This window comes from Excalfactoria chinensis, chromosome Z, assembly GCF_039878825.1.
Source record: "Excalfactoria chinensis isolate bCotChi1 chromosome Z, bCotChi1.hap2, whole genome shotgun sequence".
Taxonomy (NCBI): Eukaryota; Metazoa; Chordata; class Aves; order Galliformes; family Phasianidae; genus Excalfactoria; species Excalfactoria chinensis.
In genome coordinates, this window is record NC_092857.1 from 641499 (window position 1) to 658457 (window position 16959).

At 52.8% G+C, this 16959-nt stretch overlaps 1 protein-coding gene across 4 annotated transcripts in view; it reads left to right on the forward strand.

The window, feature by feature from the left end:
- Positions 1–2992: 2992 nt before the first annotated feature.
- The window catches only part of NEDD4L (NEDD4 like E3 ubiquitin protein ligase), a 123014-nt gene continuing 109047 nt past the window's right edge, over positions 2993–16959 (forward strand). For 2 of the 4 annotated variants that reach the window (XM_072359042.1, XM_072359045.1), the window contains exon 1: positions 3074–3255. In XM_072359042.1, the coding sequence (XP_072215143.1) occupies positions 3208–3255 (48 nt within the window). In that variant the 5' untranslated portion in view covers positions 3074–3207. Of the gene's footprint in view, positions 3256–16959 lie in introns of all 4 variants that reach the window. The other 2 variants (XM_072359047.1, XM_072359046.1) reach the window with 2 other exon arrangements.

Genomic DNA, 16959 nt, shown 5'->3' on the forward strand with positions numbered 1-16959 from the left:
GCACTCCCTGTGTGCCACTGATCTGAAGGATGGTCCCATGCACCCGGTGGCCGTGTGGGCTCTGCTTCCACTCTGCACAGAGGGGCTCTGTGCCGCCCGGTGCTGCTGTGCAGGCTGGGGAGCTGAGTTAAACATTCAGTGCTGCATCCTCAAATTTCTGTACGTGGAATGGAAATTAGGAAAATGAGGTCAGGAGAACCTCAGCTCACCTGCATCAGAAGCCCATGCTGTGAGGCCCCTGTTGGAGTGCACTGCCTCGGGCTTTATTGCAGTCAATAGGGGAAAAAAGCACTTTCCTGGTGAAGTTCCTTTGCCTTTTCTCAGATGTCAGCCTCGGGGTGAGGTGAAGTGCATTTCAAAGGCACCCAGTCCTCTCCTTGGGGACAAGAGGATCCTGGAACAACAGTCAGAAGCATTCCATCCCCTTGTCCACAGCAGGAGAAATGCTAATTGCAGTTGTAACAACTGGGGTGTTTACCTGTAATTGGAAATAATCCACTTTAAGCACAACGGGGCTGTGGGCCTCCCTGTTCTGCAGGCTGTGATAAATGCCAACGCCAGGTACCAGCAATTCACTGAGCACAGAAATACCCTGAAGGGGAGAAGGCCAAGGATGGCTCAGAAGTTTAACTGCAGTGTTACTTTTCAACGTGAGCTAAAAATGAAACGAGAAAGACATTTCTGATTTGAATGAATGTTGCCAGTGCAACACAGTAACAGAACCAATTGGGAGCACGGGGAGAGGGATAGGGAGTAAGATGGGGAGCGGGATGGGGAGTGGGATGGGGAGTGGGAGCCTTCTGTGCTCAGAGAGCACTTAATGTCTGACCCACTCCTCTGTAATCTTTAATGCATGCTCCGAGATTCGAAACACCTGTTTGAGGTTTGGTACCTTCAGTGGGGACTGTGGGATGCACTGAGCACAAAGCAGAAGCTTCGCTGGCTCTAATTTTTGCCATGTTATACGTCAGCACCTGAGCAAAAGGTTGGAGACCTGGCTGCTGCTTTCCCTTTGTGACACCTGGGCTTATCGCACAGCTGGTGAGGTGTAAGGCTTCCTGCTGCACGTAGCTGCATTATCTCTATTTGCAGTGGCCCCTTCCTTTCAAGGAAAACAAAAAGCAAACAAAAAGCTCAAATTGGTGTACAGCAATTAAGACATTGTCTCCCTCCGTGCCTACCTGGGTGCTGGGAGCAGTTGGGATCTCCAGTGCCCGCTATGTGCCCTGAAAGAGCTGCCTGCTCAGCTGGCCCTGAGGCTCCCATTGCCCACGGGCTGTGGGTGCATGCAGGGAAGCAGAGGAAGCGTCCTCCTTTTCTCCCACAGACACACATGCAGGAGTTGTTGGGGGATTTGTTATCAACAGGCACGGGGCTGCCCGCATCCCGCAGCCGCATCCTTGCGGCACCAAGCAGCATCTTCATCTGCGAGCTGCCACCCATCGTGTACACCTAACCTATTTTTACCCCGAGAACTTTAAATAATGAACAGCCCGCGTTGCATAACGAGGCCGCTGTAAATCATCCGAGCTGCACCTGGAGACTTTGGACGGGGCCGTCACAGATGAGTTACATCCCCACGGGGCCGTCTGCTGCTCCAAATGCCGCGCTGAGGATGGGATGATGCTCCACAGCCCTACGAACGTGCAGACGGGTGGTCCCCATTCAGGTGTGACATCACAGCCCTGCGGTGCATTCGGGTCAGTGTGGGGCCGTCAGAGATGGAGGCGTCCCTTGGGGAGAAGTGCCGTGGGTGTGTGTGTGAGTAATGGAGCAGTGTGAGCGCTGTAGGGGGGTCTCACTGATGGAGCAGTGTGAGTGCTGGGTGTGTGTGTGAGTGTGGAGCAGTATGAGCTCTGTTTATCAGGTGTGTGGCATAGGGATGGCCATGTTCAGCCACACAGACAGCCGCATCCGGGTGTGCGGCTCGAGGACGGCCATGTTGGTGTGTGACACAGGGATGGCCACGTCCAGGTGTGTGACACAGGGGCGGCCATCTTTGTGTGTGTCAGCACAGGGCCACCCCTCGTCACTGTCTGTGGTGTTATTAATGAGTTCTGTATATCCACGTCAACACAGCGGGAACTGCTGCCCAAAGAAAGAATAGATGGTAGGAATTGTAGGAGAGCTGCTTGCTCGTAACTGCAGCTCGTTATCACTGCGCCTCGCCAAGAGATAACAGGGCGATGATAAAGGTGGGAGCAGCAGCGGGCGGGGCCGGGCTGGATGGGGCCTGGGGACAATTGAGGAAGGAGCAGAAATCCAATAAGGAAGTAATTTGGAGCTGAAGCGTGCTTCGTTCCTGCTCGGATGTAAGGCAACTCCAGGCGCCCACAAGGCTCTGGTTCCTCCAAGAACACTCTTAGAAGCAGAGAATAAACAGGAGAGCGACAGTCACGGACCGGGAGATAGGGTCACAGAAACGACATAAAGCAAAGCGGAGCTCAGACGGGCACACGGCCCAGCCGCGGACACAGCAGCAGCAGGAGCACCGCTCCCTCCCAGCCTTGTTCTCTCCGTCCGCTCATCCCTCAGCAAAGACCGCCCCTCAGTGCAGCCCACTCGCCGCCCCCTCCCCACGGGCCCGGCCCGCCGCCGGCAGCTCCGCGCGGCCACGCGGGTCCCGCAGCGCAGAGCTCCGTGCGCGGCGCCGGGACCCCCCGAGGGGCGGACACCTCCCACCCCCCACCCCCCCGCCGCCCCCCGCCCGCTCCCCGCCGCTGCCGCAGGGGGGCGCCGTTTCCCTCCGCCCGTGTCCGCGACGGCGCGTGGGAGGGGCGGGGGCGGCGGCGCGCGCTTTGTGCGGCGCTCGCGCCTCCTCCGCCGCCGGGGGCAGGGCGGCCCGGCCGGGCTGACGCGGGGCTTTTCCGCCCCCGACGATCGCCTTCGCCATTGGGGTTGCGCGGCCCTTTCCCCGCCCCCGTGGGCCGCCGCCGGGGCTCCCCGGCGCGGGGCGGGCGGCGTTGGCGCGGCTGCTGAGAGCCCCAGCCCAGCCCCGGCCTCGCAGCAGCGCGGGCGGACCCGGCGCCGCCCCCGGCCCCTTTCCCCGGCGCTCGGCCGAGCCGCCGCCTTCCGCCGCCGCGGCAGCAGCAGGAGGAGGAAGAGGAGGAGGAGGAAGAGGAGGACGGCGCACCTGGGCCGGGGCGGCGATCCCCCGCCGAACCCCCGCGCAAAGCGGGTCCCGCGGGACGCCCGCCCGGCGGCTCCATGGCGACCGCGGCGGTGGAGCCGGTGTACGGGCTGGCGGAGGAGGAGGTGGGTCGGGTCGGGCCGGAGGGGCATCGCCCCCACGCGTGGGGGAGGGCGCGGGGATCTTCCCCCCCAACCCGGCGCGGGCCGCGGGCGAAGGTCGAGGGTCGATGCGGAGTGAGCCGGGAGCGGCCGTAGCGCCGCCGCTGTGCCCCGGAGCGGTGCGCGGTGCTGGGGCCGCTGCGCGCTCCCGCGGGGCCGTATCGGTACCGGTACCCGTACCCGTACCGTGCGGCACCTGGCGGAGTCGGGCCGCGCCGCTGCGCGCTCCCGTGGGGCCCCGTCCGCACCCCGAGCGGCGCTGCCCGCGGGCGTTGCGCGACGACGGGGTGGGGATGAGCGGCCGCTCGGGGGACGGGAGCAGCCCCGCGGCCCGAATCCGCCTCTGCCGGTCTGAGGGCGCACAGACAAAGCGTGCGCTGTATCCGGCGTTAGACATCGCTGTTCTGCTTCGGTGTCGCCGAGCAGGCAGGGAAGGGGCGATCCGCGTCACGGCTCGGAACCGAGCGGCGGCGGGAGCGGCACCGCGGCCCGGCTGGGCTGAACGCGGGGCTGCCGCGGGGCTGGGGCGCCGCACAAACCTGCCGGCTGCGGGCGCTGCCCGGCTGTGCGCCGACCTGCTCCGCTGGAGCTGCGCCGAGCGCGGATGGCCGTGGGGGTGGCGGCGCGGTGGGCGCCGGTGGAAGTGAAGCTCTTCGACTGGGGTGGGCGTTTGGAGAGAGCTCGGGCTCCGTGCGGCCGTGGGAGCGGCGTGATTCGAGATGCTGCGTGCGGAGTGAAGGCGGAGAGAGGAGATCGCGGGGTCTCCGGCGCGGGATCCCGGCGCGCATCCCTTGGGAGTGGGTACGGGACGCTGTCAGCGAGTTGGGAACGTGGTCAACCTGGGGGCAAATGGGTGCCTGAGAACGTGCTGCTCAGGTCCGGCTGCTGCTGTGCCTCTGTCGCTGGCACCTCTGCTCCCTGCCGCCCTCCTCGGCACTGCCGTGATGTCCCCGTGCAGTGATGGCTGCGGGTCACCCCATCTCACTGTGCCCGCGCACCACGAGTTGGTTCTGCGCTGCTGCAGGTGGGCAGAGCAGGGCAGCGGTACGCTAAAAACACGAGAAGAGGCCACAGATGGAAATAGGTGGAAGAGGAACGAGGGTGAGGGGATGCGCAGGGAGTGGAGGCGGTGCTGTGCAGCCCAGCAGGGCCATCGCTGGGACACAGAGCCCCGGGGGAGGAGACCAACCCCAACCTCTTGGGCTTGGCTTCGAGCTCCTGCAGGTACTTGCAGAGCAGCTGAGCCACACGTGTGTTCTGGGCTTCCTTGTGTCTTGGCTGCAAAGGGCGAGGGCTTCCCATTAGCATTAGCTTGGCTTCGTCCATTTGTTTTGGAAAGTAAAATATCTTTACTTGTCTTGGGGGTCCAAGCCATGTAGGGAGACATTTGTTTTTCTTCATCCATACCTCAGTCTGAAATGCAGTTTGCAGTTGCCTTCTATACTTTGTGCTTTATGTTGTTTGTTTACAAATGCTAGAACAACTTTGTTTGTAATTACCAGACTACCTGTCCCAGTGTTTTCTGTTTGGAAAAGCAGATGCTTAAATGTGGGGTAGACTGGCTTTAATGTGCTTCCCATAAAATATCAATATATCTTACAAATAATTAAGTGAAGGCTTAATTTACACATGAATAGATGTACATGTCAGCAGGACTTGGCGCATCTGAAGGCAAACACGTACTGAAGCATTGGCCAGGTTGGTGTGCAGAGGCATCAGCAATTGCCCCAGCTTCTAGCTCAGTGTAGGAAGGTCCTGAGCCACTGAATGCATCAGGATCATTGAGCTCCTGGGGTCGTTAAGGCTGGAGAAGACCTTCAAGCCCTGCTCACCTCACTCTGTGTGGTTGGGCACACCAACCACATCCCCAAATGACACATCCCCACAGCTCCTGAACACCTACAGGGATGGGGACTCCACCCCTCCCTGGGCAGCTGTGCCACTGCATCACCACTCTTTGGAGAAGGAATTTAGTTGAAAATGCAGTTGAATGAATTATGCATCCTTAGAAAAGTACCCCGAGGAAAGTATTTTTTCATTGCAACTTTTGCACACGTGGAAGGAAATTCATCTCATCTCCTCCCTGTGTCCTTATCAATCTTAGAAGCAAAGGCAATCCTACTGACTGCTCTCCACAGTTTCAATGTTCTTCTGCTTGCAAGTTCCGTTCAGCTTCTGTAGCATGGAAAGACCTGCCGTGGTGATGCTGTGGCTGTGGGGTGTGTGTGTGTGTCACACACTCACGTGTTCTCAGTGGCTTTGCTGCCATGGGATGGTGTCCCCAGGGTTGTCTGCCACCCGCACTGTTGACACCCATCTGTGGGATGGGCCACGAAGGCTTTGGAAGGAGCATGTTATGGCACGGGTTACCCATTAACTGGATTGGTTACTGAGGAAGAAGCAGTCGTGTTTTCCCTGCTCGACTCCGTGACAAAGCAGTGGGTTGGTGGAGCTCAGCACTGCGTTCCTGCGGGTTTGCCTGGTGGTCAAACCATGCATTTTCTTGAAATGAGCGTGGCCAGGAGCTGTGTGGGGGGAAGAGCCTGTGTGAGAGATTGGGATCTGAGGCTGTGTGTGCTGGCATTGCGCCGCAGTGCCATCAGTGCTGTGCCCCTATGGTCCCCATCCAGAAGAGCTGCTCTGTTGTTGAATAGCAGCGTTGTGCTGCTTCTGCTCTGAGTTAGTTCTTTTACATCAGACTAAGGAGGGTCCTCTTTGGGCACAGCAGAGACATTGGCTGGTGGTAATCAGCAATTTACAGTCGTTAACTTATCGCGTTTACTTTTTGAATGGAAAAGCAAAAACCCTCCTGAATTGGTCGTATAGATTCCCAAGTGCATTGGATTGCCGGCATGTAGAGCTTGAAATGACGATTAGGAAGTACAGATAAGGAAGCATTCCGCCAGTGAAAGGCCTCGCCTGCGCATCGGCGGTGGCACAATAGCAAGACGCATTGGCTGCGGTTCTCCCAGCCCCTGCCCGGGGGGGGATGCGGGCTCTCCGTGGCCCCGAGGCTGGTGCTGCGGGCCGGCCGTTGGAGGGCACTGTGCGGTGCTGAATGTCAGCCCGGCAGAGCGCTGCAAGGCAGCTCGTTGTGCCGCGATGCTGGGCGGCAGGAGATCCCGCTGCCTTGGGATAACGGGCACGGCCTGAGCCGAGCTGCGGTTGGTGGGCAGCCGAAGGATCCCTCTTTGTTTTGGACGTAGAGCCAGCCATGGTGACACATGAGCTGAAGTGATATCCTAGGGTCGCATAGGATGAAAGAGCGCAGCGTTGCGGCTTCTGGGTTGGAATTGCATCTTCCAATGATGAGAGGTCCAACGGGGTGCTGTATTTATACCCTTAAAGCCAGATGCAGCTTCATGTACAAGGCAGGCTCACCCAGGCTGGATGTGGCTCTGGGCAGCCTGGTCTGGTGGTTGGTGACCCTGCACATAGCAGGAGGTTGAAACCAGATGATCATTGTGGTCCTTTTCAACCCAGGCCATTCTATGATTCTGTGATTCCATGATGGATCGTCTCCACAGGTGCCATGTGATCCCAGAGGCCATGCTGGGGCTCGGTGCCATTGTCCTCATCCATGTGTAGGTGTGGGTGAAGCAGAAATGAGCATCTGCTGTGGGGCTGTGTGGGGCAGCTGTACACTGGTGCTGCAATGAGTGGATGCACCCCTTGGTAGCAAATGAGCAGGGTGAAGTCTGACTGCAGCTGAATCAGTGTGAACCAGACCCTTTTCATTATCTTGGAGGACTGTACGGGGCCAAGACCTCTTGGTTAATTAAACTCTGCACCATACAAACCGGGGCTTCTCTGTGAGCTTCAGTCTCCGTCCTTTGGGTAGCAGTGGGGTTGGATCACTGCTCGCTGCTCAGCTCAATGAAAGTCAGATGCAGTATCAGTGCAGCAATGGCTTGATCTCTTTGGTTCTGCAAGCTCACCCGGTGTCAGTGAGCAGAGCAAATGTCAGCCTTCGTAAAGAGCAATGCCAGTTCATAAAGGCCTTCTCCTTTTGCTTTCGTGGCTACTTCCTCTTAAAATGTTCGCTTTAATGACGCTGAACATGGTGGTTATTCCCTAGCACTGGAAGAAATGCTCCTCGGCCGAGCTGCCCCTCTTTGAAAGAAATGAAGTGCAGCCTTGTAAACACTCAGTTACTTTCAGATAAGCTCGGTAAGAATGCAGCCAGCAGGTCGAATGCTTTCAGGAATGTGGTTTTACTGCTGGTGCACAGCACAGCTCAGCGTGTGAGCTGCTGCCATTCTGTCATGGAGATGGGCGCGCGGTTCACCTTCTGCTGGGTTCAGAACTGCTGTTCTCCCAGTGCTGTCACGATGGTTCTTTCTAGCATGGGAGTTCCTATGGGTAACAGCAGTGCTCCCTCTCCTGCTGCTGTGTCTTTTCCTCTCCCTTTCTAAGAAGAAGGAAGGAAACCTCCTGAAAGGGTGTTCCGCACAAAGGAGCAACAGTCTCCTGGTAATGCACTATAGAATAAGAGACATAGTTAAACTGTACAGGCCCAGAATGCAACCGCATCTAAAATAGTTTAAAAAAAAAAACAAAAATGCATTGTAAAATCTGTCTTACAGACTGATGTTTAGATTGGGAAACAAGTGCTGTGTGTTTGCCATGGTGCGTTTTTCCTCCCTCTGTCCTTCCACCCCAATTCCCGTGCACTGACAGGATGCAGGCATTTGTCAGAATCCTGGTTTCCAGGAATTAGGGACCTTGCTTAGTCAAAAGAAATCTCCGCAGTTCTGAGAACACAGGCAGGAGTGACTTGGTGAATGGGCTGCGCTCAGCAGCTACGCTGCCGTGCCTTATTTCTGTGCCTGACTTCTTGGATTGGTGTTGTTTTGTTGGTGCTGCGCCAACTCAGGATAGATTTCCTATTTCTAATATAGTTTGTCTGCTGCAGAGTAACAGAATCCTACAGAGGGATGCAGGAGCGGCGCTGTCATCTCCCGTCTTGGCTTTCAGTTTTGAATAATCCTGGCTTGAGGCTGGAAGCACCCTAACATAATTTGTGCCTTTGTGTTTGTTTTTAATTGAAAATTGTTCCAAGTCTTCTTTTTCTCCTTTTTTTTTTCTTTTTTGTTTTGAACACCTTTCTGTAGGTTACTGTACTGTGTGAGGAGGAGTAATGGGGCAGCTCCAGCAGGAGGCCTGCAGTGGTTCCTGATTGCTCTGCTGCTGTCCCCTTCCCCATGGGACCAATGTGAAGATGTGGGGATGCTGCCCTGGGATGCAGTGCATTGTGTTCTCCATTCTGCTGCTGTGGCGAAGTTTTCCAGAAGAAGAGGCAGCATTTTATTTCCCAGTAATGAAATGATGCAGAAAGACAAACAGGCAGCAAGGAATTAGTGCTGTGGGATGCATCTGGGGAGGAGAGCCAAAGGCTTGGTTCCTGTGCTCTGCTTGCAAGTCTCTTCCATCTATTTTACCCAGCCCTGCTGGGGAGAGATGAGGGAGCATCAGCCCCGTGCCCTGCATGATGCTGTGGGTGAAAGTCACTCACTTTAACTCATCAGCTTTTGAAGTAAAGACATTTCACTTTTTCCTCATTAGGAGATCAGAGTAGGAACATTTCTTCATGTTCTCAGCACTGCATTTATTTCCTACCTTCACTATGTCTGTGTGAAAAATCCATTATTTTCTTTTGCTAAATCAGAGGCCATTCATTCAATGATAATTTTTTTTGTCTATCTGAATAAACTTAAGAGATTAATACCTTTTCTTGAAAGAAAATAGCACTGGCTGAACTTGAATTGTCTTCACACCTCCTCACGCCCAGCTTATGAGATGGTTTGGCCATCACAGAGCATCAGCTGAAGTCTAGAAGTCATGAGATTTCAATTCTGTGGTTGCCCATCAAACCGCAGCAGTCAAACACACACAGCTGAGTGAAGCCCAATTCCCCACTGCAAGCAGATTGCCTCGCTGTCTTGGTTTTGAGTCCAGAGGTAAAGAGTTCCTGCCTCTGACAGGTTCTTCATCTCTCAGTGCATGGAAGCTAGGAGGTAGCAGCGCTGTAGTGTTGCCTTTGTCTTATTACTAGTGTTTCCTTCTAGTATAGGAAGTCCTTTGCTGACTCGGGTCTAACTTTGATTGATATAAACCTTTGTGTGCTTTTTATGAGCTAAGGGGTATCTTTCTCATTATTCCACTTCTTACACTTGCAGATGTACTCTGTTGCATCTTACAGATGTTTAGAGTTGAAATCAGCTCTATAGTAGCTAACTCCCGGCTTTGAAACTGCAGAGGTCGCATGCTGTTCTGGGTGAGCTCTCAGGCTCAGGCAGCATTGCAGTGGGACTTTGGAAGGATCAATCAGGTGGGTTCCAGGTGCTGCCGAAGATTTTCACCTCTGATTTAGTCCGATGCTGTGTCTGGTACATCACTAAATGTTGCTGCTGAGTTCAGTGTTCTTTTTAATGCTCCCCAGGCCTTGCACAACTGTCAAACAGTGAAATCTGAAGATGTTGGAAGTAACAGTTTACTGCTGGAGAAGAGCCTCGGTGGAGGCAAGGTGACCATCCATGTTGGAGACAGGAAATGGGTGGAAATGAAGCTAAACTGGTTGCTCCTGTAAGAGGTTCTGATCTGTTTCTTTCTCCCTTTAATCAGCAAATTGTCCTGGGGAAAGAGGGAGAGTTCCTCCTGTTAGAGGAGTGTGAGGTGTGCTTGAAGGGAAGAAACAGCATGGCTGTGGCCAGGGGGAAAAGGGTTGGAAAAGTGGTGGCTGTGTGAGGAGCTGATTCTTGTGCTGTGCTTGCCCAGGGCATCAGCTTGAACCTGTCCGTGTCCAGGATGCATCTGCACTGGGGAAGGCAAGCTCACCTCTTCCTGTTTGACTGCTACCTGCTAGGAACTTGCAGTCTGTTGCTGTATGGGATTCAAACAAGACCTTGAAATTGATTGCTCTCCTTACATCACAGTCAGTTCAGTAGCTCCCAGATGCATGCAGTTGATTGAAAAGATACCAGCCTAGTGGATTTCCAGTGCTGGAAGGGAGTTCCTGCTTTCTTCTTTTCATCTCAGGCCCTTTGTGAGTCTGTGTGCATTACTATTTGCAGGCAGCTGCCCATATCCTGGCTGAGCAGGAGAGTTGTGGTGCTGGAGTGGTGATAAATGGTCAAGCTCCCATTGTGGTGTTCTTGTTGGTGGCAGGGGTTGGTGGGAGGCACCAGCATGTGGGCAAACCTGCATCTCTGCTTTCTGCTGATGGCTGAGGCCTTCAAACAAAGCAGCAGAACTGCTGCTTTTGAAGCAGCAAGCAGCAGCTTGCTGCCTTGCTTACAACACACTGTATTTCAGAGCAGGGAGCTGTACCGTTTTTAATGGCTGCAAATACATTTAAACCCAAGCATTGGCAGTAGAGATTGTGGAGGTAGAAGGCTTTGCTTCTCATCGTTGCCATCTATTGGTTTTGTTCCAGTTCCTCCCGGTCAAGGCCTGCCACTTAATGTTTAATCCCTCATTTCCAGTGTCCTTAGAGCAAAGTTATGTTCTTGGAGTCGGGTGGGAAATAGCAGACACCAGCTGAAGGCCTGCTTGCCAGGGCTCTGTCCTGAGGAGGCACGTTGTTTCTGGTGCAGGCAGCAGGGAGCTGTGCCGTTTCATTTCCCCCTGCAGGGCAGGTTGGTCTGAACCGCACGGTGACACATCTGTGTCCTGGTGATATCCCTAATGGTGATTCACCTGCAGTCACTGAGAACAGGCTTATTAGATAGTCTGATGCGTCTAATTTCCTCAGTTCTCTACCAGTAACACTTCCACGCCTCTCAACCTTACGGTCTCCTCCATCAACACGTTGTCAGTTCCCTGACTAGGACTGGTGCAGCCTTTTGCTTGCAGCTCTGAAGCTAATCCTATTCTAACAGTCATGGTTGGTGAGAGACTTGGTATGAGCCAAGCCCAGTCGTTATCAGGGCATTAGCAGGTTGAGAAAGCCTCGGTGCTTCTCTCCTTCCTTTGGGTGCTGGCTGGGGACATGTGGTTTGACTAAAAGTCTTCCTATGCCTTGTCACTGTAGCTTCTCTGAAGTCTTGGTGAGTAACAATTGCACGTGCACTTTGTGCAGCTTTTGTTTTTTACAAACTTGCATAAGAAGTGCTCAGTGTTTTTCCTGCCACATACGGCTTGCTGACTGCGTCATGCTGGGGTCTGACCCAAGGCTGCTCCCACCCAGGTTAGGCAACATCCTGTGTGTGTCCCAGGATGGTTTTGCTTTCCAGGCTCCCTCTGGCAGCTGAACTCCCCATCCTGCTGGGGACTGGGAGGAGGCCATGGGGATGTGTGCTGAGCACTGGGCCCTGTCCCTGGGTGGAATGTGTCTGAAAGCCACACTGGGGGAACTTCAGAGCTCGCCAGCACTCGTAGACAGCAGCATGGTCACTAGTGGAGGTGAGGGCAGCGTGCAGTCACTGACAGCTGCTCTTGTGTTTTCTTGCATGAAATCCAGGGTCCTTATGTGGGAAAAGCCATCTACAGTTCTTGTCTGCACATCCTGAATTTTCCCCCTTTGACATTCACATAAGTCATGTGCTTGCCTAGCAACAGCCCCTCCCCTCCCCCCCGCCCCCTTTCTATTTTTCCATGTAGAAGTGCTGTCTGTCTGTATTTATTCCTGCTGGATGTCCTGATCTTGTCCCTGCCTTCTGACAGCTGCCCCTCCTTTCCTCCGGGCGTGCAACCTGCAGAAATAGTCGACCCTGTGTTTTGGGGAGCAAGAGTAGCTGTGGATTGACATGGAACAGTGGAAGCAAACAACAGCAGTGCTTTACAGTTGGTGATTAATGAGCTCGCAGCTTAACGAGACCCTCCTGCTCCTTCTCACCAAGTTGTGGCTGGGACATGTGTCTGAAGCTCTGTGCCCATCTCTCAGCCCTGCAATCCGGGTAGTCAGTGCCATAAAGGTTGGGGTGGCTGCAGGAGGGAGCACGTGGCATGGGGAGAGGTTGCCCCGTAGGCAGGAGGAGAAGGCAGAGGGGGCCCTCCTGCCCCACAGCAGCCATCCATGTGGGCAGCACAGCAGTCCCACCTGGGAGAAGTAACATAGCCAGCAAACCAGGAGGGTTCCACCTGACGAGGAATTTCCACATCCCTGGGTGGGTGAGGGCTGGAGGGGCTCAGAATCCTCTCACAGTCTGTAGAGCTGGGTTGAAGGCTCAGAGTGAGCTGCTCTGATGTAGTCTGGTTTAGAGCTGTGGCCCACCTGGTTGTGTTGAGGCTTGTGATTCCGGTGACCCTGCAGGAGGTGAGTGTTTCTGCTGCATTATGTGTGTCAAGGACTTTATTGCTTGGACAGTAAGAATTTGCTAAGATTCTTAACAAAAAAATAATAATTTAAAAAAAGAAAAAAAAAAAAGATTTTGATTCTTTTTATTGAGGGAAGCAAAGGCTTCCGTAGAGCAAAAGAATTAATGACAATTACATATTTAAGATAAACAAGGAACTTGTAGTTATTAAATGCCAGGTTATGAGGAAATGCTTGATGCTTATCTGGCCTGTACTGTTAAGGTTTGATGCCTGAAAATGAGTTCTTAACCTTTGGGTTTGGTGCCTGATCTCCGGTTGCATTCTGTTCTCTTTATATTTTAGACAAAGGCAGCAGTCACTGCTTTTTTTGGAAGAGGTGTAAGTCTCTCACCAGGGCTGGACTTGGCCATTAATGTCACCTCAGCCTCCCGTCCTGTGTAGCCTAAAGGCTGCTTTATCAACAGTAGAGATTGCTCTGTTAGAAAAAACTGAGGCTTCCAGTTAAATAGGAAGACATGAGTATTGGTAAGTGGGTGCAGGGGATGAGCTGCAGTAGGTGATCACTTAAGAAAAGCATTTTTTCCTTGAGAGATTTTTTTGGGGGGGGGCTTATGTCACATAAATGCTTTAAATAGCTGAAAGGTGCATCAAAACAGGGCAAGGTGTGTGTTTTATTTTCTTGTTTTCTCAGTCTTCTGATTTCACTCTTGGGCCATGGTGCTTTACAGCTGATGGATGCAGGAATATTTAGAAAACAGTGGAAAATTCAGTGGTAGGTTTTGCATGCCTATAAAACAGTTGAGTTGACCAGCACTTTGTAGGTACGTGCATGGAATGGCATGAAGCTGCAGCAGGGTTGGTCAGGTGGAGGTTAGGAAATGGCACCAGAGGGTAGTGGGCATGGAATAAGGACCTCAGCAGAGTGGGCACAGCCCTGAGCTGCTGGAGCTTGAAGAGAAGCTGGGACAGTGCTGTTGGATGCTGGGTTTGGTGGTGCTGTATGGGCACAGGAGCTGGACTTGGCCATCCCTTTCAGCTTTGCGTATTAGATGGTTGCACTCTGTGATTCTTTATGGTCTGCTGTATGGAGAAGGTGTGCGTGAAGGACCTTCCAGCAGCAGCAAGGAAAGAAGTTTGCCTCTTCCCTTTACTTTTCTGAGCTCAAATGGCAGCTGAGTCAGAAAACAAAAGGCCAATGCATGTTGCACCTCAGCTTGGAGGTGGTTCCTCCAAACCTCTCCTCTTCCCACCCCCCATTTCCTGGGGAAATAAATAGCTGTGAAAGAACCTGAGGGACATCAGCTTAGGAAAAAAAAAAATGCTGCTGAAAAGAGTATTTAACAAACCAAGAACATGCAAAAGTCTCACACCCTTTTCATTTAAGCAGTGTTTTCAGGGAAAAACTGCTTGTGAGAGTCTTCCCTTTATTTCAGCTGATTGGCGATGTAGTGTTGGTTGTTTTGGCCCCGCTGCTGTTGGAGTGGAGCATGAGCTAGCTGGAAAATTACTGGGCTACAAAGCTGCCGTGCTTCTTTCTTAGAGATAATTAAAATGAAACAAGACAAGGCTGTTGCAAAAGGTTACAAGCTTAGTGATTAATGCTAATATCTCACTCTTATTTACTACCTTGCATCTTTGGCAGCCTGCCCATTGGGCCTATTTTCTGTGTTAGTCACTTTCTCATCCCGTGTTGATTTCTTGCTCCCTGGCAGGGATTCGTGCCTTTCCTCTCCAGTGCTGTTTTCTCCAGCCCATAGCTATGCTGTTCCCTGCTTAATTTTGTCAGCTTGACCAGCTGTCAAATCTTTTCAGGTTGCAGCTGATCAGTGTGACCTGACCCCTTCCCATCCATAGGTGTTGTGACCACAAGCAGCAAACCCAACCAGCTCCATGGATTGAGCTGGCATACGGTTAATCTCTTCTGTTGGTTAATCTCTTCTGTTGGGCACGTTTTCTGCCAGGCATGCCTGCTGATCAGCCTTTGTGGCTGCAGGAGAGGGAGATCAGATGCTGGGAGGTGTTTGGAATGCGTGGTGGTGAAGGCAGGAACCCTTTGATGGTAACTGCAGTTTGCTTGACCCAACATTTCAGCCTGGTCACTCAGAATCCACTGCATCTGAGTCAGTGCTTTTGTTTTGCATTAATATGGAAGCTTTCTTTTTGCTTGTAATTTGTTGATATCTGTGTAGGTTACCTTAGGGGATTGAAAGCTGTTGTCATCTCTTGGGTAAAGTATATTGTGCTGAAGTTCCTTTAACTTTAGAAGGTGTTTTCATTTACTCTTCTGAACTGTGTTAACAGATTCATCTGAGGGAGTCATTCATGAGTGTCCCAAGCAGGGTATAGTGCTCCATCTTCTCTTGTTCTCGCTCTTAAACGTCCTTTGAAATGTTGATGCCAGCAGGTCACGAGAATGGATCTTTCCCTTCTACTCAGCTCTGGTGAGCACACCTGGAAAGCTGCGCCTGGTTCTGGGCCCCTCAGTACCAGGGAGACCATAAAAAAGCTGGGTAGATGCTGTTCTCGTGCTTTGTGACTTGGTGAAGAAATCTTGAATTGCCGCCCTCTGCTCCTGTCTTTTTCTGACTCTTCCAAGAACATGCATCTGTGCTTCTCCGGGACAAGGTCCTGCTCTGATATGATGAATGACTGACCTTATTACACATCTCCTGCAATACATGGATTCTGAATGTGCCCTTTGTTCCGTGCGTTGAGCTACGTCCTGCATCCAGAATGCCTGGCAGAACACAGAGTCCATCCTTTGTTTTGGATAATGAGTGTTGAATATTTTAATGAGCGTTTCTCAGTCTAGTCAGTATCAAGTACCGCTTTAGGAACAAGTGGCTGAGCTAATCTCTGAGCTCTGTCCCGCAGCAGTCCTGTTATTTATGTCAGAAAGATGAGTGTATCTCATTAAAGGCTATTAACAGCCTTTCTGCCATACAGATATGGCCACCAGCGGTTCTGGGTGCCTCGGAGCGAGGACGCTGCTCACCAGTCTGCATGCTGGAGGTGAAACACAGATCTGGATGCTGCTCATCTACTCTACGTAGAATATAGACTAATGAAGGCTGATGCAGCTCTGCAGGTGGATAGATGAATATTAAAAAACAAGCAAACAGCGTTCTCCAAGTAAACCAGTTAACTGTTTCACAAGTGAGCTGCTGCCAGGCAGTAATAATGCATGTGTTATCTAAGCCAGTTCCTGTGCTTTTCATAGAATTACCTTCATTTTTGAGCAGTGATATTATGTCCTTTACGTAAGAAAAGTAGTAGCTGCTTTTCTTTGTCCTGAAATGTGGCTTAAATTCACATGGGAAATGACCTCTGTGCTAAATGACTTAAATGTATTCTCTTGCACTGGTCACATTTGTGTTAATGCAGTTTTAGCAAAGCAGGTTCTGTGCATTATCGGAGTTTCATCTCCATCTCCAGCTGTTCCTGGGGTTGTTTCTGGCACAGGCTGCCCAGAGAGGTGGCGGTGCTCCGTCCCTACAGATACCCAAGGTCAGGCTGAAGGGGCTCTGGGCACCTGCTGCAGCTGTGGGTGTCCCTGTGCACTGCAGGGAGTGGGAACAGGTGGTCTTTAAAGGGCCTCAGTGTCTTTCTTGCAGTGAAGGCCTGACAGCACACACAGCACTGAGCACAGCCCCACCAGAGCTGAGCGCAGGGGACGATCCCCTCCTGCTCCTGCTGGCCACACTGCTGCTGATACAACCAGGATGCTGATGGCCTTCTCTGCCACCTGGGCACACTGCTGGCTCATGTTCGGCCAAGCATCGACCAACACCCCCAGGCCCTTCTCTTCTGCATGTCTTTCCAGCCGCTCTGCCCCAAGCCTATAGTGATGTGTGAGGCTGTTGTGCCCAAAGGGCAGCACCCAGCACTTTGTCTTTTTAAAGCTCTTACAATGTGGTTATTGTACATCTTCAGAACACGTCTTTTGGGGAGAATGAGTAATTCTGAGTAGAGTGGCACACTATCTGACTGCAAACTGCATGTCTGTGCCTTCTCACAGGTTGTGGATCCATGCTGTGGCATTCAGAGGGGTGATTTTTTGTCACGACCAAGCATGCAGCTCCACCTGTTTGCATGATACAGGTCTAGCAGCATGAGAGCTGAAGCAGCACACAGGCAGCTCAGAACTGGCGTCAGACCCTTCCTGTGGTCCCAGCCCACAGCAGTGAGTGCTCTTTGGAGACACCCCGTATTTCCATCCCTGTAGGCTCTGGTGCCAAGAAGTGCATTTTTATAATGGCCAGAGGAGAAAGCTGGTGGTTGAAGCCTCGAGAGGAGCACAGGGCTGCAGGGAAGATGATGAAGCAGAGCTGTGAGGGGCCAGCTCTGCTCCCTGCCCCACACAGCCAGGCGCTGGGAGGGGGCTGCATCTGTCTTGGTCAGTGACTTTGG